Genomic DNA, 26,156 nt, shown 5'->3' on the forward strand with positions numbered 1-26,156 from the left:
AAAGACTTAAAGAATTGACTGAAGATTAATGATGATGACGTGAAGTCATGTGACTGTGGTATAGTTCATTTATAGCCTGTGTTTAGTTTTTTACTACTGGCGATCATATTTAGGCTTCAAAATAAAACATTATCAGGATGAATGAAACATGCAAGAAAAACTTTTTTGGGTCATTTTTGGTATTTTCTGCAATAATCCAAATGTCAACGAAAAAAGTCTACTGGGTTTTTGTCAAGGGAACCAGGGTGATGCGAACCTCCTGCAAAAATACTTCATCCCTGCAGCTCTCCATACATGACAAAAACTGTTAAATGTGTTATTTTAAGTGCAAACATACAGAGGTTATTGAGGAAATTAAACATCATCACACCGAAACGGTCAACTCATCTACTCACTAGATACTTTCATTGAGCTCTTACCCTAACGTTTAGGAAAAATGTTTTTTAATAAAGACTGAAAGAGGCTTAGTGATTATGTCCTGTAGTCATGTGACCATGGTGTAGTTCCTTTATAGCCTATGGTTAACTTTTTATTTCTGATGATTGTATTTAGGCATCAAAATTCATAAAAGCTGTGCCTATTGGGTTTTTGTCGAGGGAACTAGAGTGATGCGTACTTCCGGGTTGGCCTAGAAAAAAAATTCATCCCAGCGCATAACAAAAAGAGTGAAAGATTATTTGAAGTGCAAATATGCCCATCACCTCCTTGATCAGGTTGGCAACATAGAGGGCAGTGAGCGGCGTCTGCTCCGCCACCTTCATCACCACTGTGTTTCCTGTAGCCAGCGCAGGGCCGAGCTTCCACGCCTGCATCAACAGAGGGAAGTTCCACTGGAGGCACATAATCCAGAGGAGACGACATGTGAAACACAGAGAAATATATCGTATCACTTGGCAAATACATATTGCATTCTGAAATTCCAGAAGCATAAACTTACAGGGATAATTTGGCCACACACTCCAACCGGCTCATGCCTCGTGTAGCAGAAGTAATCACCATCGATCGGAATGGTTTTCCCCTCCCATTTGTCTGCCCAGCCAGCATAATACCTAAAAACAGAAAAAGAGTTCTGAACTTCTGATTGAATTCGTCCCCGTTATCAGATTCAAATGCACACTAGACACTATAAACAACCTTTGGATCTACTGAAATCAGATCACAGACTATAAAGCTTGAAAGTGCAACATATGATGCAGAACGAAACATATATGCCATTTCTGAAGGAAATATTTCTTTGGTTTTTTTTTTTGAAAAGAATGAAAATAGCTCAAACAGAACAACCATTTAGGAGATTCATTATGCAACACAACAAAGAAACATGCAGGTCGTCACTCAAGAAAACATTTAGGCCTAAATTTAATATTTATGTATTTGAAATGCATTTAAGATTTCCATCCATTACATATATTACACATAAACAAATCAACTCAATGATGAACATGGTTAAAACACATAGTTGTGGAAAAGCAATATTCAATTAGTTTAATTGTATGAGACTGAACCTGGATTTATAAACCTGGCTATTGTGTATTTAAAACACATTGGGCTTATTAGTACCATAACAGAAATTAAGTTTATTTGTTTATGAGAAAAGTGTAATCCAAATGTATGGAAACTAGAAAACAAATCACCATGAACAGAAAAAGTTCACCTCAAGCATTTGACCACCATGGGCACGTCCACGCTGTAGGAGATCGCATATGGTTTTCCATTGTCAAGAGTCTCCAGTTCCTATTGAAACAAAATACAGATAATATTAACATGAGGTGGTATTATTGTAGATCAAGAGTAAAGCAAGGAACCAAAAGTCATTTTGTCTCTCTAAACCCCGCCTCTCGGAGATCCAGCTCTGCTCTGATTGGTCACAGTCTGTTGTGATTGGTTGGTTCATTAGCATATCTGAATTTCAGCTCTGGATCTTCCTCACACTCTCATCCTTCAGAAGTGCATCTGTGCTTTGGCAGCAGAAAACAGCGTCTTCTCAACATGTCGACAACACGAACCAAACTCTTCCTGTCTCAGCCTCAACTACAGTGATTGAGGGTCAAAGCAGACGTTGTTCACGGGCAGCCAATGAACACCACAGGCTGGCATTATGCAAATTAGTTACAAACCTCTGTAGGTTCGAGCAGGACGTAAGACTGGAATTACTGACGACTTGTTTCAGGCAGTTCAGAATCGCTCCTTCCTTTTCAATACAATGACTCCATTTATCTGCACTTTGATCTTTGAAACTTGGCAGAGCTTTTACATTCACAAACAGCTTTATTTCTCACTGCATGGAAGGTAATAACAGAAAGAGCATAACAGGGGCACTTCTGCAAAACTGCTGCAGTGATGGGAGGAACAAGACTTTCTTAAAACTTCATCTGAATCAATTAGACCAATCGCCGGAAAACACTGAAGTCTTAAGCAGGCAGTGCACCTGATTCTTAGTCTGTGGTTGGCCAGAGGCATACTAAAAATATACTTTCATGCATTCAATAAATCAGCTCAAAGTCTATAAAGCAGCACACAGGACGAAGGTCGAGTGACTCACAGCTAAATAGGCAGCGTCTCTCTCTATGCAGTCTGCTAATCGGCTCAAGAGCAGCCCGCGATCTGACGCGTCCATTCGTCTCCAGGGAGACCCGAGCTTAAAGGCATCTTTGGCAGCCTTGACAGCTTTCTCCACGTCCGCCTGTATGCAAAACAACAAACATGGGAGAGAAACATAGACTGACATTTTCATGCTAGAATCCATAAGGGTGACAATTTGTGAGAAGGATCCAGGACAATTAATGCAACTTTGATTTTACTTGCCCAATCAGGCTGTATTTCTGTACTGACAGCAATATGTGAAACACTCTGGAGAAAGACAAACAAACGGCCCACTTTCAAGTGCACAGTGTCAGTGGAGTTCATGTCAGTGCCGAGTCTTCATTAAGTTATGTTCATTACACTGTGTTTGTGAGGTAACGTTAGTTCAGTTAAGCAGGCTACCAGACATGTGTTAAATAAATATGCAAAGCTATTTTTAATACAAACTGACGTAGGAAAGTCAAGCAGACGCATTTTTATCAGTGAGAGCGGGGAGGGTGTGTGTTCAAGTCAAGTCTTATTTACAGAGAACTGGAGAAGAATATATTATAAATAAAATAATGATTTTTGAAAGTTATGATTTAAAAAAAAAATTTTAAGTGTGTAAATTACTTCAACTTTATCTGGCAAATACTACAGGTGAGTACATAATCATTTTAATTCATCACTCATTTCCTTTTTTAAAAGAAAACACGCAAAAACCTGATTAGAGAGTTGTTTGTATAAAATATTCCTTAAAGGGTTAGTTTATCCAAAAATGTAAATTTCTGTCATCAATTCCTCTCCGTCATGTCGTTCCACACCCGTAAGACCTTCGTTCATCTTCAGAACACAAATTAAGATATTTTTGATGAAATCCGAGAGGTTTATGACTCGTTTATAGACAGCAATATAATCAACACTTTCAAGGTCCAGAAAGGAACTAAAGACATTGTTAAAACTAGGGATGCACCGATACCATTTTTTAAGGACTGAGTACGAGTACCGATATTTTTTTCCTGGTACACACCGATACCGATGCCTATACATTTATTTATTAATTACTATTTTTATTTTTTGTGTTTGTTTTGGTGATGTTGCAGTTTTCAAGCACAACACAGTGAGACTAATGAATGAAGAACAGCTTCTTTATTATTAATTTAATGAAAAAAGTAATAATTTTTATTTGCTTGTCAGAAACTTAAAGCAAACAAACATCGTCTTTTTTAACCTGCCTTTCAAAAAGTGCTAAATATTATAACACTGTGAACCAAAGTAAGCACAACCTAGTGACCAGATTTCTCATGGTGGAATATGACGAGTGGGCAATATGACCATGATATTTTTTTCACGATATATATATATATATATATATTAGTTTTTGGTACTTGCTTAAATGCTTTGTTTATAATAAGGCGGACACTCTGAAACTTGCAGGATGTTTTAATGGTAGGAAGACCTCTTATGTGTCAAAAGATCAAGGCAAATTTGATTTGTCATGTCACGACCCCTTTAATATTGCTAACTTTATATTATGTATATACTACTTAGCAATAATATATATATACAAGTATTGGGTTTGCGATATAATTTGTTTGGGTTACATTTGTAGTTAAGTATATTAGTGCTCTTTAAAGACAGACACGGGACAGATGCTGATTTCTAACAGGTGCACTTTACTCTGTTTAACTTGAACTAAAACAGGTTCAATATGTTGCTGAAAGTGTTGTACTTGCTTCTAATTGTGGTCTTTTCTTCTAATATCTGAAATCTGTCATCCTCTTTTGTATGTACATGAATTCGCATCCATTGCAATTGCTGAACTCAACTCACACACATATACTCTACACAACTCTAATACAGCTGTCATACATTACATAGCTATCATGTTGCTTCAAAAGACTTGGTTCAGTTCATTGAATTGCATAGAGAAAACAGATCTTGATGTTCAGCCGGTTTAATCAGACATGACCTGACCAAATGAAAAGTGCCCAAATCCCTGGGAGTTTACCAGCTAAGACCAGCTGGTTTAAGACATTTATCAAACGTCTACCTTATCCCCCTCTGCGACTTGACAGATGACTTCACCAGTAGCAGGATTGATGGTTGGAAAAGTTTTCTTGCTTTCTGCGTCGTGCCACTCATTGTTAATGAAGATCTGCAGAGAAAAAAAGAGGCACATTGACATGCTCTGGGATTTAAAAAAGCTGAAGTCAAAGTCAACTTTTATTGTTATTTTTTCACTTTGCCAATCAATGAACAAAAACATGATAGAGCAAATAATTATATGGCACTGGCAGTGAATTATGACAGCTAAAACTAGGGCTGCACGACATGGAGGTAAACAGTGGTATGCGATAACTTGAGTAATGTGAAGTATCATCAGATAATCCTATGATAAGGGTGTCAAAACAATTTCAATTAGTTGCAAGTATATTCCAGTGTGACATCCCTGTCGGCTGTTATTGGTCTTCCTCTTGGCGGTCAGCTTTTGTCCTGTGTTGGATGAAGTGTCCGCTCTCTAGTCATCATGTCCGTACCTTTGGACTCGAGATGGGCTTTGCAGTGATTCACTTTAAGCATGACTGTCAAATAAAGCTCAGGGGCCGTATTCACAAAACATCTTAAGGCTAAAAGTAGCTCCAAACTTGCCAATTTAGGAGAAACTCTTAAAAATAAAAATCTTATTGTTTAAATCTCGTTTTCTTGATTTACTGTGAGTACCATGTTTTACCCTGAGTAATATCGATCTATCTTACTGCAGTGTCTCACAGCAGCCGCCGAGCGAACGCAGAGCAGCACTATAAATGCAATATAAGTGGCTATAACATAGTTTTCATTATAAATATCCCACATTTCCACAAACCATGGTAATTTACTACAGTTTATTCATGGTAAATGCTTGTAAAGGTGGTGATTTTGGGATTTAAAAGTCAGTAACACTTTCTATGAAGACCATGCTTATAATAAATTATAGGCCCAATATTAATTATTTATAAGTATTACTATTCTAATATATTTATATATAAAATACATATAAAATATATTTATAAAGACTCATTACGACGTATACTGCATTATAAGAACAGTTATAGATACATTTATATTATTTTTTATAATTATTTATAAGCCATGCATTTGCTTTTTCAATGTGCATGTTCACAATCCATTATACGCTGATTTATAAATGATCAAACATAAAATAGTTCCAGAGACAGCTGTTTACTGTACCAATTAATTATTATGCCTTTATGGCTAATGTTTGCCGGATGACGAGATCTGTACTACAGTAATGTTAATGAATCTTTAATACATTAGCTCATCCATGAACATGATTTTTTGCCCGAGTCCTGCCGGATTATTTTTCAGCAACTGTAGACATGAAGATAACTCATCCCATGATTCCGTGAAATCAAGGCGTCATCAAGCTACGGCTTTGTTTTGAATAAGTGACCTCTAGTGGTGAAAATTACATATTGTACCTTTAAATCGTAAAAGTATTAAAACCATTCTATTATTGTAAGCCATTGTGCCATGAACATCGCAATAAATACAATAAATACAGTTGTAATATTTATAATAAATGCAACATCATGCAGCCGTAGCTAAAGCAGAACATTACAGACTATAAGATCCGTTCATGCGTTGGTGTGTGCAGTTACACAGCTTCAAAGACTTTAAGTGTTCAAGTTAAAGTGTCTTTTGGGAAATTACAGTATTTAATAGGCTATGGATTTCTATTTCTTTTTATAAGAAACTCATGCTTGTTCTTCAGAAGTGAGTTTTTGGAAGAGATATATTGGGCAGTGATATTTGGCATTCATCTCCAAGTAATAATGTGGAAGGTGTGGCAATATTAAACAGTTAATTTAAAGTTATTAAGAGCAAAGTTCACAATGGGTGTAGATCATTGTGATTGTGTGCGTCTATTGATAAAAGAATCAGTCCAGAGGTTGAGAAAGCAGTAAACATTAGAAGTGTTTTCCTTCTCTCTGAATATTAACTCATATTAACTTCCTAAACCACCAGATACTTATTCCTGTCAAAGATATTGTTAAATATTTTGCTATCAGAATTTCTAAAAACAAACAAACATGGAAATTAGAATTGAGCTTAATAAACTCAGAGTCCAAACTGTATATTTAAAAAGAGATAAGGGGGGGGGGCGGGGTTTGACAACATGCCAAGTTCGTTAACCTGTTACACTAATGTAATGTAATGTAATGTAATGTAATGTAATCTACACATATCGCCACGATTCGACGACAGAGACAATTGAAGATCGTGAAAATATTACTCATCAATCATAACTGCACGTTAAGTTGCAATATTAGCAGCGCGAGAGTCGAGATATGTCACTATCTGCCTCTGTGAATAAACATGTGAATTAAAGTCTCGTTACCTTGTTGTAATAAACATCTGGGTGAATGTTCGGTGCAGGAATCGAGGAATGCTGACATGCTGAGACACGGAAAACTTGAGGAAAAGTTCGGGAAAACACGGTGCGCAGCATTTTCTCCTCGCTGCTTCAGCAGTGAACTGAAGATGAACTCGAGCTGCTGAAGGTGTTGCCAGATCTTTGACAGGAAACAAATGTCATAAAACCAGCCCACTGTCACGCGTTTATCTAACACACTATAATTATTCCCCATCTCTGTATATTCCCTGTCTTCAGATTTATATCAGGATTCCGATAAACTGGCGGCGTTTACAACAAATAACCACTGAATGTCACGCAATAAAAACAGCGTAAACTGGAGGACTTGGCAACTAACACTTGAAAGTCGTGATTAATTCAAAACCATTTTAGCGAAAATAAACTAATAATATAATGAAATATAGTCATTTAGAAATAATGAAATAATATAAATAAAATTAATAAATATGAATAAATATAAATAATAAATATAAATAAAATTTACATCTGCTGGTTTTTATTTTGGAAAAACGAATCACGTGACATCCTGAGGCCGTGAAAGTCATATGATTGCGCTTACACGAACATGGCGTCGCATTTGTTTTGTGGCAGAGTGAACCTCAATATTCTGAGAGAAGCTGCGCGAAAAGACCTGCGCGAATTTTTAGATAAATGTTCGGGAAGCAAGGTAAAGCTTTTTACATTAATATACATGCAGATTATTTCCTTACTCTGTCCTTCTCCTGCTGTCACTCTAGCGTTTATTCAAGCCTGCTGCCCGTGCACAACTGTGAACTTTGTTGTTGTGTTATTACTGCAGATACTGTCAGTCCACATGTCACGTGTCGTCATCCTTTAATTCATGTGTTGTTGTTTTTATAAGGCCATTGTTTGGGACGAGTATCTTACTGGACCTTTCGGGTTAATTGCTCAGTATTCTCTTCTGAAGGTGAGACACTGTACACACATTATACCAATATATTCCAAAAACACGGGTGACATTTGCACTCTAGTTATTATTACAATTTACATGGTATTTCTCAAGAAGGTGATTGTCTTAATCTAATGTTTTAAAGGAGCATGAAGTCGAGAAGATGTTCACTCTCAAAGGAGGTCGAATCCCATCCGCTGCCGTCAAGAATATTGTCTTCTTCGTTCGACCACGGCTGGAATTGATGGACATCATTGCAGAAAATGTTGCAAGGTAAGATTTATATCAAATCCGGAGAATCTTGTGGCAGGAGTGTCCAGCGTTACACTGAACAAATGGCACGAGTTTGAATAACACTTCTAAATAAATTTGAACAAAAAGGTCACCTTTGGTGCTGCTGGGCTGTGATTGTGATGATGATGATGATGATGATGTAAGATTTGCCCTGCAGTGAGGATAAATTACAGCCACGAGATTTCCACATCCTGTTTGTTCCTCGCCGGAGTCTCCTGTGTGAGCAGCGGCTGAAGGAGAAAGGGGTTCTCAACTCCTTCACGAACATCGATGAGTACATTCTGGACCTGATTCCTTATGACGGAGACCTTCTGTCCATGGAGTCTGAGAGCTCCTTTAGGGTGAGACGACACTTTAATCGCATTTATATTCTGGGTCTGTGTTCATATCCAGAAGGTTTTCCGGGATTAGTCAGATTTTGGGCATATTCAGCTTAAAGGGATCATATTATGATCAATTGATTTCTCCTTGATTTCTTTAGTGGATATTCTGATATGAACAATTGGATCTTTAATACATTCTTGTATTCATTTGTTTTTTAATCAGAGTTGGCTATTCTGTTATTCTGAATTGTAGAAACCATATTCAAAAAGATGATTTATTAAAGCTAAGCTACAAAAATCTGTGAGTTTATATCAGCAAAGGTTAGTCAAGCTGTTCTTGGTTCTGGAGCACCTGTGACGCATCACACATGTTCTGATCTCAGGAGATCCCATGTAGTTCTCATCCCAGATGTGCTGTAAGTGGTACTAAGGGAAAACATTAGGTTTATGATATGACCCGTTCTAAATGCAAAATAAAGCTGACATATACTTGGAGACGTTTGCTAACTTGGTTTTCTGTTCTGAAGGAATGTTATTTGGAGAATGATCAGACGAGCCTGTATCACGCTGCCAAGGGCCTCATGACTTTACAGGCACTTTACGGGACGATACCGCAGATCTTCGGCAAAGGAGAGTGTGCCAGGGTGAGCGGACAAGCTTTGTGTCATCTTTATATCGGCCGCTCTTCCTAAACGTTAGATGCCATGAATCTCGCAGACTTCATTTCCAGCATCTAGTACTGATGAATATTTGAACAGAATAATAATAATAATAATAATAAAAGTATTTGTGACTTTTTATCTTACAAATCTGACTTATTTTCTCAGTTGTAATATATGAACTTGCAATTGAGTTTTCCCACAAATCTGACATTTTATGCGAGTTTCTGTGAGTTTATATCCCAGTTTGTTTTTTTTTCTCAATTGCGATATATAAACTTGCAATTCTTCAAATTCTGACTCGTTTTCTCAGAATGGTGAGATATAAATGTAATAAAGTCTGAATCACAAGAGATATAAACTCAATTCTGAGAAGAAAAATCAGCTCATAATTCTGCCATTTTCTCTCCATTGCAACTTTAACTCACATTCTGACTTTGTAATTCACAATGATGTGTTTATATTTCAATTCTGAGAAGAAATCTGAATTGTCGATGTAGACTCGTGAGAACTGTGAGGAGAAAAATTGGATAAATGAGAGAAAGACCTTTTATTTTTTTATTCCGTGGCAGAAATGCTAATTTGTAGTAGTGTGGTAAACTCTGTTTTGTTTTTTATTTCACTGGTTTATAGAAAGATGTGGTTTTATTTTCAATTGGATGCATTATGGGATTGTGCCGTGTCTCTCTCAGCATGTGGCCAACATGATGTTGCGGATGAAGAGAGAGTTTTCAGGTCATGCTCAAATCCTGCCTGTTTTCGATACTCTTCTCCTGCTGGATCGCAATGTGGACCTGCTTACACCGTTAGCCACTCAACTTACTTACGAGGGTCTGATCGATGAGATCTACGGCATCACCAATGGTACCTGAATTTAACATGTGTGCACGAGACATGAGAGAAATACTTTGGAAATGGTTTTTCCAGTAGTCATGGCTTGGTTGCTCTGACAGGTTATGTGAAGCTGCCGCCTGAGAAGTTTGCGCAGAAGAAACCGGGAGAAGGAGGGAAAGATCTCCCCACTGAGCCCAAAAAACTGCAGCTGAACTCCGCCGAGGAGCTTTACGCCGAAATACGTGACAAGAACTTCAACGCTGTCGGTGCGGCTCTCAGCAAGAAAGCCAAGATCATCTCAGCTGCGTTTGAGGTTTGTGCTGCTTTTGTGTCGTCAAGAGCTGCTGATTTACAATAGATACGCCGTCGGTCAAAAGTTGGAATAATTATGTTTTAGAAAGAAGCCTCTTCTGCTCACCAAAGCTGCATTTGTTTGATGAAAAATGCTTTAATATTGTGAAATATTATCATTCCAGTGTAAATCATCTGTTTTGAATATATAGTAAAGTGTAATTTATTCCTGTGAACAAAGCTGAATTTTCAGCATCATTACTCCAGTCTTCAGTGTCACATGATCCTTCAGAAATCATTCTAATATGATGATTTGCTGCTCAAGAAACATTTATGATTATTATCAATGTTGAAAACAGTTGTGCTGCTTCAGATTTGTGTGGAAACCATCATACACTACCACTTAATTTGTAGTAAGGACGATCTTTTAAATAAATAAATAAAAATAAAAACTTTTATTCAACAAGGAAGCATTAAATTGATTCATGTGACAGTAAAAAATAAGTTTCCACAAAAATATGAAGTTTTAAATATTGATAATTACATTGTAAAAAAGTATTTCATAATTGTACTGTATTTTAATCAGATAATTGCAGTAAGAGCTTGTTGTCATGAATAAGCTGGTTTTCTGTCTCTGATAGGAACGACACAACGCAAAAACAGTTGGGGAGATCAAGCAGTTTGTGTCTCAGTTGCCTCACATGCAGGCGGCCCGCAGCTCTCTGGCCAATCACACCTCCATCGCTGAACTCGTTAAGGACATCACGAGTGAGTCTGAGTCCAATCATTCCTATATTCAGAAATGAAGGAAATATGTGAAGGACTCTGTCGATTAACACAGAGACTGAAGAAATCTCAGTTCTGATTAACACTTTTCATCGTTAGTTTAGAAAGATATTTATTTTAATGCAGATGAACAATCATGAAAAAACACTGTAAAGAAGAATTTAGATTCCTGCTCATTATGGCAAGCCATTTTATCATGTATTATTATGAATAGATTATAACAATTCCTGATATCAGCAATGGAATTATAACTTAAGAAAATACAGATCAGTTTTTTCATGTTTTGAGGAAAATGTTCTATTAAAAATGAATTGATATCACTAACTGCGTCTTCAATAGTGATATCTTACAGTTCTCTCTGATTAGCTCACAAAAGTATTCACAGATTACTAATTTACAGTTTAATAATTAACTCTTCCTAGCGAAGATTGAGCTGTATGCTGAAATCAGTCATTGAAGATAGCAATAATTACATTTATTACTAGTGCAAATGGCCTTTCCTGATATCAATATTTGAATTACAACTTTTTTAAAATCTGTAATCTGGTTTTCATTGGTGGCCATTTTAATTTGAGATGATCTGTAATCTGATACTAGTAATAAAGATTTTCTTTTAGAAATACTTTATTACTCTTCTCTGTAGTGAAATCTTTAACCCATTTTCACATGTCTGAATCACTGAATCCAACATCTTTACATTCATTTGCAGATCTTATCAGATTTGAACTGTAAATGTAAAGGAGTTGTTCAGTCGAGGGGAATATCTGACACTACAAGTTCATTTCATTTTTAGAATTTATACTACAACTAATCATTCTTTTGCTGATATCAAGAATTAGCATTTAGTGAAAATGTTTGATATTCTGTGATTATATTAAATGCTGATATGGAATGCAGTGGCCCATAAATGAATCATTAATTTAAATAGATGATTAATTTTTTGAATTCAGCTTGTTTTGCGAGTGTTTTACTGTGAATGTGTTTCCCTTGAGGAGTTGAGATCATGTTCTGTGGTAAATGATAATATTATGGGTCTGGCATCGGTTCACATTCATTTTGCTTTTTACTTCTTACCAGTTTTGATTTCATCTCAAACTGCCTTGCTTTTGTGATTCTTTAGCTGTAGCATGCAGTGAATTGTGTCCTGTGTTTCAGCCTCAGAAGCCTTCTTTGACAATCTGACCGTCGAACAAGAGTTCATGACTGGAGTAGACACGGACAAGGTGCCTCGATCTCTTCATGATTCCCATATAAACGCAGTGTAATGTAAAGTCGTCATGAAAACAGAAGTTGCGATAGTCTTTTCTTCCCTATTGTCAAGTGACCTTTATTTATATAGTGCTTTACACAATACAGATGCTTTCAAAGCAGCTTTACAGTGACAAACAGGAAAACAAAGATTCAGTGATGCAGAATTGAGTTCTGCTGTAAAGCAGCTCTAGAAAGACACTAGTAAACAGTCATTATTAGATGAAATCAGTACCGTATATCGAGTGAAACGCTTCAGGAACAAGAACAAACGCAGGGCGAAAAAAAAGAATGAAGTTGAAAGTCAGCTGACAGTTTCCTAAATATTTTGCACTTAGACCGGAATTCATTTTTAACATTGTACTTCTCTAGTTCTCTGTGGACAGAATGTATTTTAGGTTAGATTGAATGTGTTGATCGTCACTCATGTGATTGGCTCTCAGGTCAGCACGTATATTGAGGACTGCATCGCACAGAAAGACCCGCTGATTAAGATCCTGCGGCTGGTGTGCATGCAGTCGGTCTGCAACAACGGCCTCAAACAGAAAGTGCTTGACTACTATAAGAGGGAGATCCTTCAGGTAAAACAGAATTTCTTTGTGCTTCTCTTTTATTTGCTTTTAGATACCTTTTGTGAAGGCATAACGGTCAGCTTGGATCACATGTGCATTGATGGCCAATCACATTAAGGCCCCGATATACTCAGGGCGAAGTTCTTTTTCGTTCTTTGCTTAGGGGTAAAAAGAAGTTTAAAATATGTGACCAGCAAAGTAAAGTTGGCGAACATCCCGATGCCGCACGTCCTGATGTGAGCGACGTTTAGATGTATGTAAATATGTGCTGCACGCTTTCCTCTCAATCAAATAAACAGCAAAAATGACAGCGATGGGAAAACAGCAGTTAAAGCATCTGATCATCACGACGTGGATGTTTTCATCAGTTCAGTCACGTTCATTTATATGCCGCTTTATACAGCAGATGGTTTAAAATCAAGCAGCTTTACAGTATCAAACATGTAAAACAGTGTCAGTGTCTCTTTCAATTAGAATTACAACCTCATTTTCTACTATAAAGCAGCTCTCAGTGTGTTCATGTTTTTACTCACGGACGTCTGACCTCGAGGGACTGAACAGAAGAAATGAACCGAAGGAGATTTATACGTCAAAGAAGGAGGAGCATCAGAGCCACACCCACCTATTACATCATCACCACAGACCAATGCTAGTTTGATGTTTACCAGCCAGAAACAAGCTTTTCTGGAAACTTGGCTTTGGAAAGCTCTTTCGAACTCCAAACGATATTCGTCACACCAGTTTGTTCGTCGATTTAGCTTGAAGTATATCAGGGTCTTTAGAGCCTTTAGAGAACAATTTAATGTGTTAAAAAATACATTTTTCATGTTTGTGCTTTGTTGGTTTAGACGTATGGATACGAACACATTCTGACCCTCAAGAACTTGGAGAAGGTTGGGTTACTCAAACCTCAAAGCACCATGAGAAACAACTACCCCACCATCAGGAAAACACTCAAACTGTGGATGGAGGATGCCAATGAACAGGTTTGTCCTGATCAGGTTCAGTGTTTTTATTTAATTGAAAATAGTCCCGACCCGAACTGAAGTACTGAGCCTAACCTCTACGTTTTGAGAATATATATATATATATATATATACTGTATAAGTGTGGGCATGTCTCAGTACATGGTAAGCTTGATGTGACGACGAATGTACAAATCAATTTCTTTTTAAAAAGCGTACTGTTTTTAGCTGTTGATGATGGCTCATCCAAGGAATACGTGTTGCCATGGTTTGGTGAGCGACTAATGCGAGTTGACTTTCCCCCAGAACCCCAACGACATCTCGTACGTGTACAGCGGCTACGCTCCGCTCAGCGTGCGTCTGACTCAGGTGCTGGCGCGGCCCGGCTGGCGGAGCATCGAGGAGGTGCTGAAGATGCTGCCCGGCCCACACTTTGAAGAAAGGCAGCAGGTTCCCACAGGCCTTCACAAGAAGCGTAAGTCGCGAGCATGACATGATTTCCTTTGAGTAAAGGTCGTCATTTCAGATCAGTAATGCTTGTCAAATTATCTATCATAAGAATGCATCTGAAACATTATAACATTGATACATAAAGCAAATATATAATATAAAGGACACTTTATTATAACTATATTATCTTAGTCTATTATTTTATATTATAACTACATTATCGTTCAGCTATATAAAAGTTTGATATATTTTTTATCGTATTTTACCTGTGTACATACACTACACTCATGTAAAAACATTATATACTACATGGTAAATCTCAGCTGCACGATTGTTTATATCGTCATAAAGAAGTAAACCGTATTAACCATCTCGTTATAGAAAGTTGCATATATAAGTATGTCCAACTCATGTAAAACGATATGCTTCAATGACTGCTTCATTGCTTTCATCATCACTAAATGTAACTATATCATCTCCCAGCTCGCGATTATAAGGCGTGAAGATATCAAGATATTATAAACAGTAACATTTTTCTGTCAAGCTGCTTTGAAACGATGTGTATTGTGAAATACATTTGGGGAAATAAAGTTATGCATCTGGTTGTAATATTTGTCTAATTGTAATTGTTGATGGCCTTCTCGTTCATTTGTAGGTCAGCCAGGAGAAAACAGAACCACCCTGGTCTTCTTCATCGGCGGTGTGACTTACGCTGAAATCGCTGCTCTGCGCTTCCTGTCTAATATGGAAGATAGTGGGACTGAGTACATTATTGCAACCACCAAACTGATCAATGGGACCAGCTGGATAAAGTCTCTCATGGACCATCCTGAGGACAAATTCCCTTAAATTAGCCACTGCTATTGTGAAGAACATCCTTTCGTCTCCCCCATGATTTTTCTGATCATTTTTAATGATTATGAGGGGGTCGAAATTGCTGTTGCCTGTTACAATACTAATTTATTTATGCAAAAACGTTTGTGAACGTAGCCATCTGCATTTGATCCAGGCAGTAAGATGTGTGTCAACAGGTACAGTAAGTGTTTAAACATTCTCGTGTGGTTTATAACTTCATTTGGCAGACAGCATGTTTTCCCAGAAGCCACCATAAATTATTTTAGCATCTGTCAGCAACTTCTTTGAAATGCATTCCGAGTCTATATATGAAAAAAATGAAGTTGGATTTAGCACTTCTTGTTCATAGAAATGAAATGAACTAACCTGCTAATAATTGTCTCTACAAAGCATGTATGAAGTATTTTAAGATTAAACGATCATACACATCATCACCTTGTAAATGTTTCAAGGCTCGCTACCTGAAATACCTGAACATCATATCGATCCTGTTTTATCCTCAACCTGAACAAGTTTCTAATGATGTGTAAATGTGAGTCGTTTAAAATAAACGTAACAGTTTTATAAATACAGCATGTGAGTTTTCTGAGTGAGGAAGGGCACATGAAATTCACTTAAACCAGATAATTTAATGTTAAATTGAGGATTGGTGAGCTGAGGCGTTCTCTCCACATTCAGGATCTTTCAGTTAGCGGAGCATTTGAAATCTATACATTTGTGCATTGATTTAAATGCTTTATGAAGAGCCATCATCATCATCATCATCATCATAGGTAGAGTTTGATGAGCTCGTCGCTGACAGCAGAGGGCGTCAGCACCCCGAGGTCAGTGAAGAGGAGCGTGATGAGGGACGGAGGGGTGTAGTCGATCATCGGGTGCTCCTGGTTGAGATCTTCTGCTGTTTTCAGGACATCTGCTTTATACTGAAAGACACAGATTTTATCAACCCGTTTATGTTTAAGTGTTTAAACTCACTTAAGGTCTGTTCACTGCATGTCGTAATTATGGGATTCAGACTGGTAAAAAGTGTTCACGTCCTCGTTGAACTCAGAATTACAGCTTGTAAACCGGGAATTTTCTGAGAGCTCCTACTTGTACCACCTGACTGCTGCAGATTCATATGTGTTGAAAGAACGTCGTCACATGTTTTGTCATCTTATAATTACATCATGGCGTGAATGCAGATTTACCTTGAATCTATCGGGTACGTCTTGCTGATTAAGTGGGTAGAGTCGCACAAACTTGAAACTTTCCGCCACCACATAAAATGGTTTGTTGTGCGCCTTGGAACACACAGCCATCTGATAGGTGCCGATCTGGGACATAAAATGGAAGAATATTATCAAAGAAATAAAAGCATTTTGTTTTAAGGCAAAACATCCATAATACACATTTAAGTGCTTATTTTATTAGACTTTATCAATTTACAGAGAACAGAAATCTCCACTTCAGCACCTTTACATACACCCAATTTTACAACTTTATTCCTATCAATATTCTGAAGGTTTGTTCATATATCATTCGCCTGATTTATATGACATTTTATTACTAAAAACATGATTTTCACAGTAAATGTTGACAGTATTTTCTGATTTATGGAGTTCTGAATATAATGTTAATAAAAGCAACTGAAGAATTTTTAGCCTGATTTTATCCAATGTTCAGATTTCTGTTCTGGAAATGTATGCAAATGAGTGCATATTTAATTAGACAATGGCTCATTTGCATATTTCAACATGTCAGAAAACTTGTAATGAAAACAGCTGTCGTAGGGCACATTTACAGGACACATTTACGTCTTTACGTTTGTGAAAATTTTGTGTATGGACGACATGGATGACAGAATGACTAAAATCGCTGTATTCTCCTGCCAGGCCAGTAGATGGCGATGTCACTTTGTAAAGAAACACCACACATCTGTAGACTGAACAAGTAATACTCAAGCAGTATCGCTTTGTACTGTGCTTCGCTAATGTACTGTGATTAATCAACTGGAGAAGTATAGTGATATCTATTAATGTATATTAATGTCAAGGCTTCTGGTCTCATCCGCTTCCAGTTATTTTTTAGCTGTAACATTAGCTTGATATTTCAACGCGTATTTCTTATTGTTTTGTACCGTTTACTGCACTTTGTTATTCTTCTAGTTGTTTCCCTGTAGCGGCTCATGAATCACAGTTTTCACGTTGCAAAATAAGTGGATTCCCCTGTAGTGTTCTGCAAACATCAAGACAACAAAAGTGTGTTTCTGACCTTGTTTATAACACCTCCGCTCTCCACAACACCCTCAGCGCCGACAATCACCAGGTCCACCTTCTCCATGATGTACCTGCAATCACACCACAACCATATCCAGAGTTTCATGCTGGATAAATGCGCTAAAAATAATATATAAATATCTTTATATTGTAGACATTTCTGATAACTAATGGAATAACTCTGGAACAAGCGATTATTGAATTTAATTTAATTCTATTCAATTCACATTTATTTGTATAGCGCTTTTTTCACAATACATATAGTTTCAAAGCAGCTTTACAGAGAATGCATGTCAACATTACAATTTAGAGAACTTGAACATTGATTTGAGCTGTATGAGAATTAAAGCACTTAAGAGGCTATTTTGATATAAAAACAGAAACAAAAGTTCAGGCCTTACCCGACTGCAGCGTCGAGCACGACTGTGACGGGTATGTTGAGTTTGCGTAGTTTTTGAGCCATAAGTTCACTAAAGGACAACAGGGAAAAACATTCATAAAAGACTGCATCATATATTATATAAACACTGTACAAATACACACATACTTTGATAGCAAGCTTTATATATATAAAATGTTACTTTCAGTATAATAACAACATGCAAAAGCCTCCATTAAATGTGGGTGTGCCTGATATATCTATTAGTGTATCACCCGTCAAACGCCCAGTGAGTGTTTTTTAAGGGATCTTATCTTAGTCTTTAAGTGTGTCTCACCTGACGTACTTGTGCACTATTCTGTCGTTTTAAAGTATAATCAGTGTGGGAAGCGTGTTCACACTGAACAATCCAGACTGAAAAACTACACTTCAAATCCCGGAATCATGTAATTATTTACAGAAACAACTGAGTGTGGCATGCTGGACGCTTCACGCTCTCGACTGTCGCAGCTTTAGTTACTGTATGTAACGGAGGGGGCGGGGCTTCAGACTCTGATGTTGATTGGTTCACACACACACACACACGACACGGTTGAGTGCAGTGTACAAGTGAATAGTGTGTTATTTGAGACACGACTTTGGTGTCCATATATATTCACTAAGGAACAAATCTGACGAATGCGTGACGGACACGACCCTTAACGAGCCTAATTATAACACTCACTAGTCATTCACACAACCCACTGACTAATGATGTAGATTTATACACTAGTTTAACTTATTAACTACAGTTTCTGGGAGTGAAAAATGGACATGAATCAGAATTCAATCGAAGGTTGGTTCCAGAGTTCTGCATGTGGTCTCTGTAGGGCAGGAGAGCAGACGGCCATGTGATGGAGACTCACCCTGCTGAATCCGGCTGTGATTCAGTGACATAGACTGTGAAACGTTTGTGATCAGCTGCCGCGTTCTCCAGAACCTTCAATACGACTCGTGACGACGAGTGTGTGAGGATTTTCTGCGGATGGAAGGCAGATATGAGAGCGTTTCCAAAATAACGACAGAAAAACATCTTCTTCTGTACTTACAGCTCCATCTTTGATGAAGGTGTGGCACAGTTTTCCCACTTTGCCCCTGGAGAGGGATATTTTCTTCAGGAAGAGTTCTCCTCTTTCTATCATCACATTCTTACACTGGGAGAGATCCTGCGGCAGAAACACAGCGAACATCACGCGGTCAGTCACACTGAAGGAAAAACAGCAGCGTTTTAAGAGCGTTCACAAAACAACTTCTCATTTTTAACTCATAAAAGCAGCATAACTCGTCACTTTCAAACCTTTAAGCCCCGAGCGCAGGATGAAATCATAACTCTATAAAGCCGACTGTATCAGATCAGTATTCGCACTTCTGAAGGCCTCTACAGTTCTCCTGTCGTCTGATCCAGAGTTTAATAGCAAGTAAAAATGTCCACCTTCAGCTCGTGCTTCACTTGTGTTTACAGAACACTTTACAGAAATATCAACAGATGCACAAAATTGCATATTTTTTCTTAGTTTTGGCCTTTGAATATAATGAAGGTGTTTTTCCTCCATATTCTCACTATATCAGAGCCATAAAAAACTTTTCTGTTTAAATGTCTCAAACTGCTTCATTTCATAAAGATTTGATTATTTTTCTTGTTTCTCGTGCTGTCAAAACGATTAATTGTGAATAATCACATCTAACATAAAAGTTTGTGTTTGTGTGTATATGTGCGTGTGTGTGAGTGTGTATATATATGTGTGTGTGTGTGTGTGTGTGTGTGTGTGTGTGTGTGTATGTGTGTATATGTTTGTGTGTGTGTGCGTATGTGTGTATATGTTTGTATATGTTTGTGTGTGTGTGTGTGTGTGTGTGTGTATATGTGCGTGTGTGTGAGTGAGTGTGTATATATGTGTGTGTGTGTGTGTGTGTGTGTGTGTGTGTGTGTGTATATGTGCGTGTGTGTGAGTGAGTGTGTATATATGTGTGTGTGTGTGTGTGTGTGTGTGTGTGTATGTGTAATGTTTGTGTGTGTGTGTGTATGTGTATATGTGTGTGTGACCAGCCAGTGGTCCCCACAATGTAAATGGATTTATAAACATACTAAATGATGTTTTTGTAAAAGTAAAGTAAAAGTGTGCACAGTTTCCTGTGATGGTTAGATTTAGGGTTAGGGGTAGTGTAGGGGGATAGAAAATACAGTTTGTACAATATAAAATGCATTACGCCTATGGAAAGTCCCCACAATTCACAGAAACACAACATGTGTGTGTATGTTTGTGTAAGTGTGTGTGTGAGTGATGCGGAACTGACCGGATGCTCCAGTGAGGTCAGACTGATGAAGCGCAGGAACAGCTCTCCTCCAGACGACACGGCCACTGACGAATCCGTCTCCTGCAGCCGGAGGATGGCCTGCGTCATGTTCTCTCTCAGACCCAGGATCGTCTCACCTGAGGAGGACAGCACGGGTCACGTGACCTCACATATCTGAACACCTGAGTGTGAAAACGAGACCAACTCACTCTGATCCCGCTTCAGGAACTCCAGCAGCGATCGGATAGCAGCCACCGCTGACGCCACGTCCGGGTCTTCCCCGATCTGCGTCCGGAAATATTCCACCAGCTCTGGGAGAAACAGTCACGGATTCATTTAGTGTTGGAACAAATGAAAGTAAAGTAAACAACAATAAATTCACATTTGGAGAAAATACTGAAATATAAAAAAGATTCTGGGGTTTTCTGTTGAATTTTTAGTAACACTTTACAGTAAAGTTTACTTTCTTAACATGAACAAATAATGAACAACTGTATTTTATTAACCTACATTAATAAAGATGAATAAAAAAATCATATTGCTCATTTCTGGTTCATGTTGGCTAATAATGAGACCTTATTGTGAAGTGTTAACATTCTAGACCCTAACTAATAATGTAAACAATGTAATTATATCAGCTATCAAAACTATTAATAATTTAAATTATTATCAGTAATATTTATGAATATATACTTTAACCTATAAACATTAACAACTAGTCACTGAAAGTGAGAGAATAAAACACAGGAATATCCGACAGAAATAAGGATGTGATAACAGAATGAATCATAAACTGAACACAGAACATCATTATAATAATTAAACTATATAATAATATAATAATAACTCACCTCTCTCCTCCATATTAAAGCGTGTTTCTGATGCAATCTGCTCTCATCAACACTTTATCAGTCAACAGAATAATGTGTTTATATCACTCTGTTTTCATCAGCGACTCTGCCAACAGAATAATGTTTATTTTATATTTACTTTCCTTCAGATTAGCAGCGCTAATGTTACACACGGAACAACTGGACGTGCACTTTCTTCTTCGTGTCCCTCATTTCATGACCGCCTGTGATGTGTGTCGCCACCTACAGGACTAGAGCCAAACAACACGGATAACTTATTTATACTCCACTAATGTGATAGATAGATCCACTATCACTGTCCTCTATCTCTAGATAGAGACACCTCCAGCACAGGAGGTGGCGCTGTGCACCTGCTGAAGTAGTTCGCATCTGCTGGTGAATCTACAGAAGAAGATGTCTGAACGGCACATCTTTCGACATACTGAATAAGAATATCGATAAAACGCTGTTTATAGTGATGTAGAGATCCAGGAATCGCAGCGATGGCCTCAGGTTAGTTCATCATATAAAGCAGGTTTTTGAAATGTTAACAAGAAAACAGCTTTGCATTGATTGGTTTCATAAAAACAGGAGGAAGAGTCTTAATGTTGACACACGTGATAAATATGAACATGATCATCACTAATGTGTACAGATGACGAAATCAATGTTCTGGTGCTGGTTCTGGATGTGAACCCGGTCTGGTGGGGTCAGCAGGCTCAGAGAGAACCGAAGGTCACATAACCCAAATCCATTGATCCACAATGCTTTCCAGTTTATCTTTATTGCCCATTAAAATGAACCTTTCCCCCTTTTCTTTCAGTTCACTCTTTCAACATGTCTGGACGCTTTAATGGTGCTGGCTAATGCTCATCTGGTGATGTCCAGAACCAACAAACTAGCCGTGATTGCAAACCTGTATCAGGAGAGGTAGAACATTACTGTTACCTTCATGCTCACTACACACACACACACACACACACACACACACACACACTCTCTCTCTCTGTGGATAATAGTATTGGGACACTGACAGGAGGTGTATTATCATCATATTTCTGAATTCATGGACATTAGTATGGAGTTGTTCCCAGTGCAGCTATATCAGCTTCACTCTTCTGGGAAGGTTTTCCACAATATTTGTGTTTCTGTGGGAGTTTTTGTCCACTCATCCAGTAGAGGTCAGGCGGTGATGCTGGACGAGACGGTCAGTTCAGCTCATCCTACAGGTGTTGATGGAGGTTTGGTCAGGACTCTGTGCGGGTCAGTCAAGTTCCTCCACACCAAACTCTTTATGGACCTTTCTTTGTGCATCGGGAGAGTCATGCTGGGATAAAAATGGCCTTCCCCAAACTGTTCTAAGTTGGAAGCATAGCATTGTCCAAAATGTGTTGGAATGCTGAAGCGTAAAGATTTCCCTTCAATCTCTGAAAAACAGCCCCATCATCATCATCATCATCATCATCATCATCATCCCTCCTCTAGCAGACTTTACAGTCAGTCAGGTAACGTTCTCCTGGCGTCCTCCAGACCCAGACTGACGAACAGGAGTGTGCTTCATCTTTCCACTGCTCCAGTCAGTGCTTTACACACTCCATCCGACGCCTGCAGCTGCTCGGCCATCAAGCTCCCGCCGCACAGTTCCTGTGCTGATATTAAAGCCAGAGGAAGTTTGTAACTCTTCAGCTGTTGAATCAGCAGAGCGTTGGCGACTTTTACACACTCGTGACCGGTTCGCTCTGAGACTTTACATGGTCTTCCTCTTCGAGGCTGAATTGCTGCTGTTCCTAAACGCTTCCACTTTCCAATAATACCACTTACAGACCGTGAAATATATCTAGCAGGGATGAAACTTCATGAACTGACTCATTGTAAAGGTGGCATTGAAACACCTGAATTTAATCATTTTTAAGAGATGTCCCAATACTTTTGTCCATATAGTATACTGACATAGACTAAAACTCTACTAATGTTTTGTCGTCAAGCCACTTCCTGTATCCCAGTAAGCAGTGGAGGTCAGGGGAGGACATTTCTGCAAGTACTGATGGCAAATATGAGCTTCTGTCAGCCACCAATGATCTGTTTGCGGAAGAGATTCGGAAACTCATGGAGAGAAGTAAGTTATCTAATGATTTAATTGTCATGGTGTTATGAAAGTAAATGGTTTAGTTTGTTTGTTTTGATGCATTTATCCTAATATCTAATGCTGTGAGTGTTCGGTGTGTTTGTGTGTGATCATACAGAGGATAAGTGTGTGTTTGTTGTGGTTCACAGCAGAGGTCAGCGGCACTCAGACGGACACGCTGCTGGCCGTCTCTCTCTCCAGAGCTCTGTGCTGTATCCTCTGATCACTGCCAACTTCACTTTGATATGTGCAAACACACTGTTTTCATTAACCTTTGACCCTCAGACATTCATCGGGTCTCGAAGGATGTACAAGGTGAACTCATTTCCTCCTAAACATCTTATCATCTGTGGAAGCTTGTTCCCGCCACAATAAAACAGTTTAAAAGATAATTGACTTTTTTTTGCAAAATCTGACTTTTTCCTCATAATTTTGATTCACAATCGCAAGTTCATTTCTCACAATCCTAACTTTATAACTCGCAATTGTGATTAAATTAGTCACAATTACCTTTTTCTGTTTTTTTAGTGTTGGAAACAAGTTTCCATAATCATCTCTTCCAGTGAAATCGAAGCACACAAGATTGAAATAGAAATAGTTTTAATTAAATAAATCTCAATATTTTTATTTAGTGCACTTAATATTTGTACTGAATTCTCTCATGCTTTTGACCTACAGCTGGACAGGAAGTGAAATCACGGATTCTGGTAAGCTCTTCTTCAGGTTTAGCCGTACACATGCAGTGTTTAGTTGTGTGACCGCACTGACGTGTTTAATTGTGGTTTCAGGTGATTAAAGCTTCTGAGGATTCAACATTACAGTACATGAACTTCATGAACGTCATCTTTGCTGCTCAGAAGAAGGTGGGAATAACAGCTGAACTAACATCTTCAGATTTAATCATGTGTTCTTCTGATGTTGATGTATGTATATGCTCCATGATTCTGTTGAAGAATATCCTGATTGACGCCTGTGTGCTGGACAGCGACTCCGGACTGTTGCAGCAGGTGTGTGTCTGATCAGCGTATGAGACTGCTTGTTCTTACTGAGGTCGTTCTTCAGTTACACAGTAAATATGATCCTGTCGGTAAAGCTACAGATGATGATGATGATGATACCAGAAAACATCAGTGTGTAGAAAACTCATCATGGATTTGAATAATGCCACACGATTGTTCAGACAATGAAGAAATAAATTAAATGTGTATCTAGAGCTAAAGGGTTAGTTCACCCAAAAAATAACATTTCTCTCATTCGCTCACCCTCATGCCATCATAGAAATGACTTTCTTTCTTCAGATAAACAAAGGAAGATTCTTATGAAAATAATCCATCTCCGAGAGTCCACATAATGCTGTTGAATGTCTGCCACTCGTTTGATGCTTGAAAAACACAAACATCGATCGTGACGGTGATCCATACGGATCAATGTCTTCTGATGCCAAACGATAGCGGTGTGTGGAACAAAATCATAGTAGTTCAAAAACTCCTACCTAAAAATCTTCAAAATAAAGTGTTTATCTGAAGAAAGAAAGTCATATACGTCAGGGTTGCTGACATGAGGGTGAGTGAACAATGAGAGGATTTTCATTTTTAGGTGAACTATCCCTTTAATGGTCCAAATGTCCATCTATCTACAAGTCATAAACAACTATTTCAAGGACATGAAGCGAAAGCAATTTTGTTTAAAGTAGAAACAAGAAGTAGCACTGTTTATATTTGTACTTGTTTCAACTTTAAACAAAAATCATGACAATCTTAAAAGATTTGATGTCACTTCTGCATATGAATTATTTAGTGCTCAAATAAAACTGATGAAAAACGTGTGAACCCTGAAGTGCAGTCAAACTTTCTTTATTTTTGTTTACAATCATGCCGTTTTCAGCATCTAATTATTTAATTTGATGTGTTTCTCGACAGGCTTGTGACATCACCGGAGGCCTGTATCTCAGGATTCCTCAAAAGATCGCTCTGGCACAGTATTTGTTGGTGAGACATGCGTTTTTGCACATTTATCATGTATCCCAGCAGGCTGTTTGTTTAACGTTGTGAAGAACGGTGTCGTGCTTCTCTCGTGTGTCAGTGGGTGTTTCTGCCGGACGCAGACCAGCGCTCTCAGCTGTTACTTCCTCCTCCGGTACACGTGGACTACAGAGCCGCCTGCTTCTGCCACCGCAACCTCATCGAGATCGGCTACGTGTGTTCAGTGTGCCTGTCAAGTATGTTTCATCTACACTTACTGCTTATTGTCAGTCTGGAGAAACACGTTTGCAGTCATTGGTGGGTTCAGGCTTGTTTTCAGACTCGTGTGTGTGTGTGTGTGTGTGAGAGACACGTTGAGCATTTATACACCAGCGTTCAAAGGTTTGAGGAGATCATTTCAACATTAACTGCTCATGTTTACAGTCTGAATACTGTAATCTGTTAATATGGTCTCTGATAAGAAACTGTCATTTTATGCGGTAGAAACAAGCCTCGGGAAAATATTACTAATTTGAGCTAGTTTCTAAGTAGTTTCTTTTTGCCTTCTTAGTGCCCTTATCGAAAGGTCCTACAGCAGGATTGTGTTTTAACACGGTTTAACCTTGTTTTCATCTCATTCACAGTATTCTGTAACTTCAGTCCAATCTGCACAACATGCGAGTGAGTCTTTTTAACACCGTATTGAAGTTCATCTGATAGATAATGTGGTTTCTGGGAGCCTGTAACAAACGGTCTCGTGTTCTTGTTTATAGGACTGCGTTTAAAATGCCTCTGCCTCAGGTGGCTAAAACCAAGAAGAAAAAGGTTAAAACGACAAACTGATCACATCCAGGTCACCTCATCCACAAATGTGTGTTGTAATTGCGGTCCTCCATTTGTATGTTGTTGAACGGCATACTTTAACTGTCATTTGAGCTTTGGAGGGGGGAATTGTTAAAAAAAAAGTGTTTTATGTGATGAATAAAACTTTTTTTTACAAAAACAGAACCAGTAAACTTCAGTGTCTAATTGTGAGTGTGGCACGTTCATAAGTTTTGTGTTTC

General features: G+C 38.2%; 4 protein-coding genes across 5 annotated transcripts in view; 2 read left to right on the forward strand and 2 right to left on the reverse strand.

Moving 5' to 3' along the window:
- LOC125267625 (aldehyde dehydrogenase, mitochondrial-like) overlaps positions 1-7,121 on the reverse strand; it is a 12,522-nt gene extending 5,401 nt beyond the window's left edge. The window contains exons 1-6 of the mRNA XM_048189449.1: positions 6,962-7,121; positions 4,613-4,717; positions 2,540-2,680; positions 1,652-1,731; positions 938-1,049; positions 702-830 (exon numbers count right to left, since the gene is read on the reverse strand). Of these exons, the coding sequence (XP_048045406.1) occupies positions 702-830; positions 938-1,049; positions 1,652-1,731; positions 2,540-2,680; positions 4,613-4,717; positions 6,962-7,072 (678 nt within the window). The 5' untranslated portion in view covers positions 7,073-7,121. The remainder of the gene's footprint in view (positions 1-701; positions 831-937; positions 1,050-1,651; positions 1,732-2,539; positions 2,681-4,612; positions 4,718-6,961) is intronic.
- Positions 7,122-7,504: 383 nt separating this feature from the next.
- vps33a (VPS33A core subunit of CORVET and HOPS complexes) lies at positions 7,505-15,754 on the forward strand. The gene is made up of 13 exons (XM_048189448.1): positions 7,505-7,664; positions 7,860-7,925; positions 8,053-8,180; positions 8,359-8,542; positions 9,052-9,168; positions 9,876-10,047; positions 10,137-10,330; positions 10,950-11,076; positions 12,250-12,317; positions 12,786-12,923; positions 13,763-13,900; positions 14,186-14,354; positions 14,985-15,754. Exons 1-13 carry the CDS (start codon positions 7,563-7,565, stop codon positions 15,176-15,178), a joined length of 1,797 nt encoding a protein of 598 aa, XP_048045405.1. The 5' UTR covers positions 7,505-7,562; the 3' UTR covers positions 15,179-15,754.
- Positions 15,755-15,793: 39 nt separating this feature from the next.
- Positions 15,794-21,255, reverse strand: eif2b1 (eukaryotic translation initiation factor 2B, subunit 1 alpha). The gene is made up of 9 exons (XM_048189452.1): positions 21,007-21,255; positions 20,365-20,466; positions 20,156-20,292; positions 18,910-19,026; positions 18,727-18,839; positions 17,844-17,912; positions 17,438-17,513; positions 16,375-16,500; positions 15,794-16,107 (listed from the first exon to the last, which is right to left on the reverse strand). Exons 1-9 carry the CDS (start codon positions 21,017-21,019, stop codon positions 15,952-15,954), a joined length of 909 nt encoding a protein of 302 aa, XP_048045409.1. The 5' UTR covers positions 21,020-21,255; the 3' UTR covers positions 15,794-15,951.
- Positions 21,256-21,358: 103 nt separating this feature from the next.
- Positions 21,359-26,100, forward strand: gtf2h3 (general transcription factor IIH, polypeptide 3). Of its 2 annotated transcripts, none has more exons than XM_048189453.1 (13): positions 21,359-21,519; positions 21,662-21,741; positions 21,830-21,936; positions 22,992-23,122; positions 23,281-23,343; positions 23,417-23,446; positions 23,810-23,838; positions 23,920-23,994; positions 24,085-24,138; positions 25,051-25,119; positions 25,214-25,349; positions 25,737-25,773; positions 25,866-26,100. In XM_048189453.1, the coding sequence occupies exons 1-13, from the start codon at positions 21,510-21,512 to the stop codon at positions 25,933-25,935; spliced, it is 891 nt and encodes a 296-aa protein (XP_048045410.1). In that variant the 5' UTR covers positions 21,359-21,509; the 3' UTR covers positions 25,936-26,100. The 2 variants fall into 2 exon arrangements, with proteins under 2 accessions (XP_048045410.1, XP_048045411.1); XM_048189454.1 differs by having other exon boundaries at positions 23,284-23,343.
- Positions 26,101-26,156: the final 56 nt, after the last annotated feature.

The sequence above is a fragment of the Megalobrama amblycephala genome, linkage group LG4, assembly GCF_018812025.1.
Source record: "Megalobrama amblycephala isolate DHTTF-2021 linkage group LG4, ASM1881202v1, whole genome shotgun sequence".
In the NCBI taxonomy this organism is placed as follows: Eukaryota; Metazoa; Chordata; class Actinopteri; order Cypriniformes; family Xenocyprididae; genus Megalobrama; species Megalobrama amblycephala.

Coding starts and splice junctions, on each gene's coding strand:
- vps33a (XM_048189448.1), top strand. CDS start 7,563: ATGGCGTCGCATTTGTTTTGTGGCAGAGTGAACCTCAATATTCTGAGA. Junction 9,169..9,875: donor GCAAAGGAGAGTGTGCCAGG/GTGAGCGGACAA, acceptor TGTCTCTCTCAG/CATGTGGCCAACATGATGTT. Junction 13,901..14,185: donor TGGAGGATGCCAATGAACAG/GTTTGTCCTGAT, acceptor ACTTTCCCCCAG/AACCCCAACGACATCTCGTA.
- eif2b1 (XM_048189452.1), bottom strand. Junction 20,293..20,364: donor GTTCCTGAAGCGGGATCAGA/GTGAGTTGGTCT, acceptor TGTCCTCCTCAG/GTGAGACGATCCTGGGTCTG. Junction 18,840..18,909: donor CCTTCATCAAAGATGGAGCT/GTAAGTACAGAA, acceptor TTCCATCCGCAG/AAAATCCTCACACACTCGTC.
- gtf2h3 (XM_048189453.1), top strand. Junction 25,120..25,213: donor CTCTGGCACAGTATTTGTTG/GTGAGACATGCG, acceptor CTCGTGTGTCAG/TGGGTGTTTCTGCCGGACGC. Junction 25,350..25,736: donor GTGTTCAGTGTGCCTGTCAA/GTATGTTTCATC, acceptor TCTCATTCACAG/TATTCTGTAACTTCAGTCCA.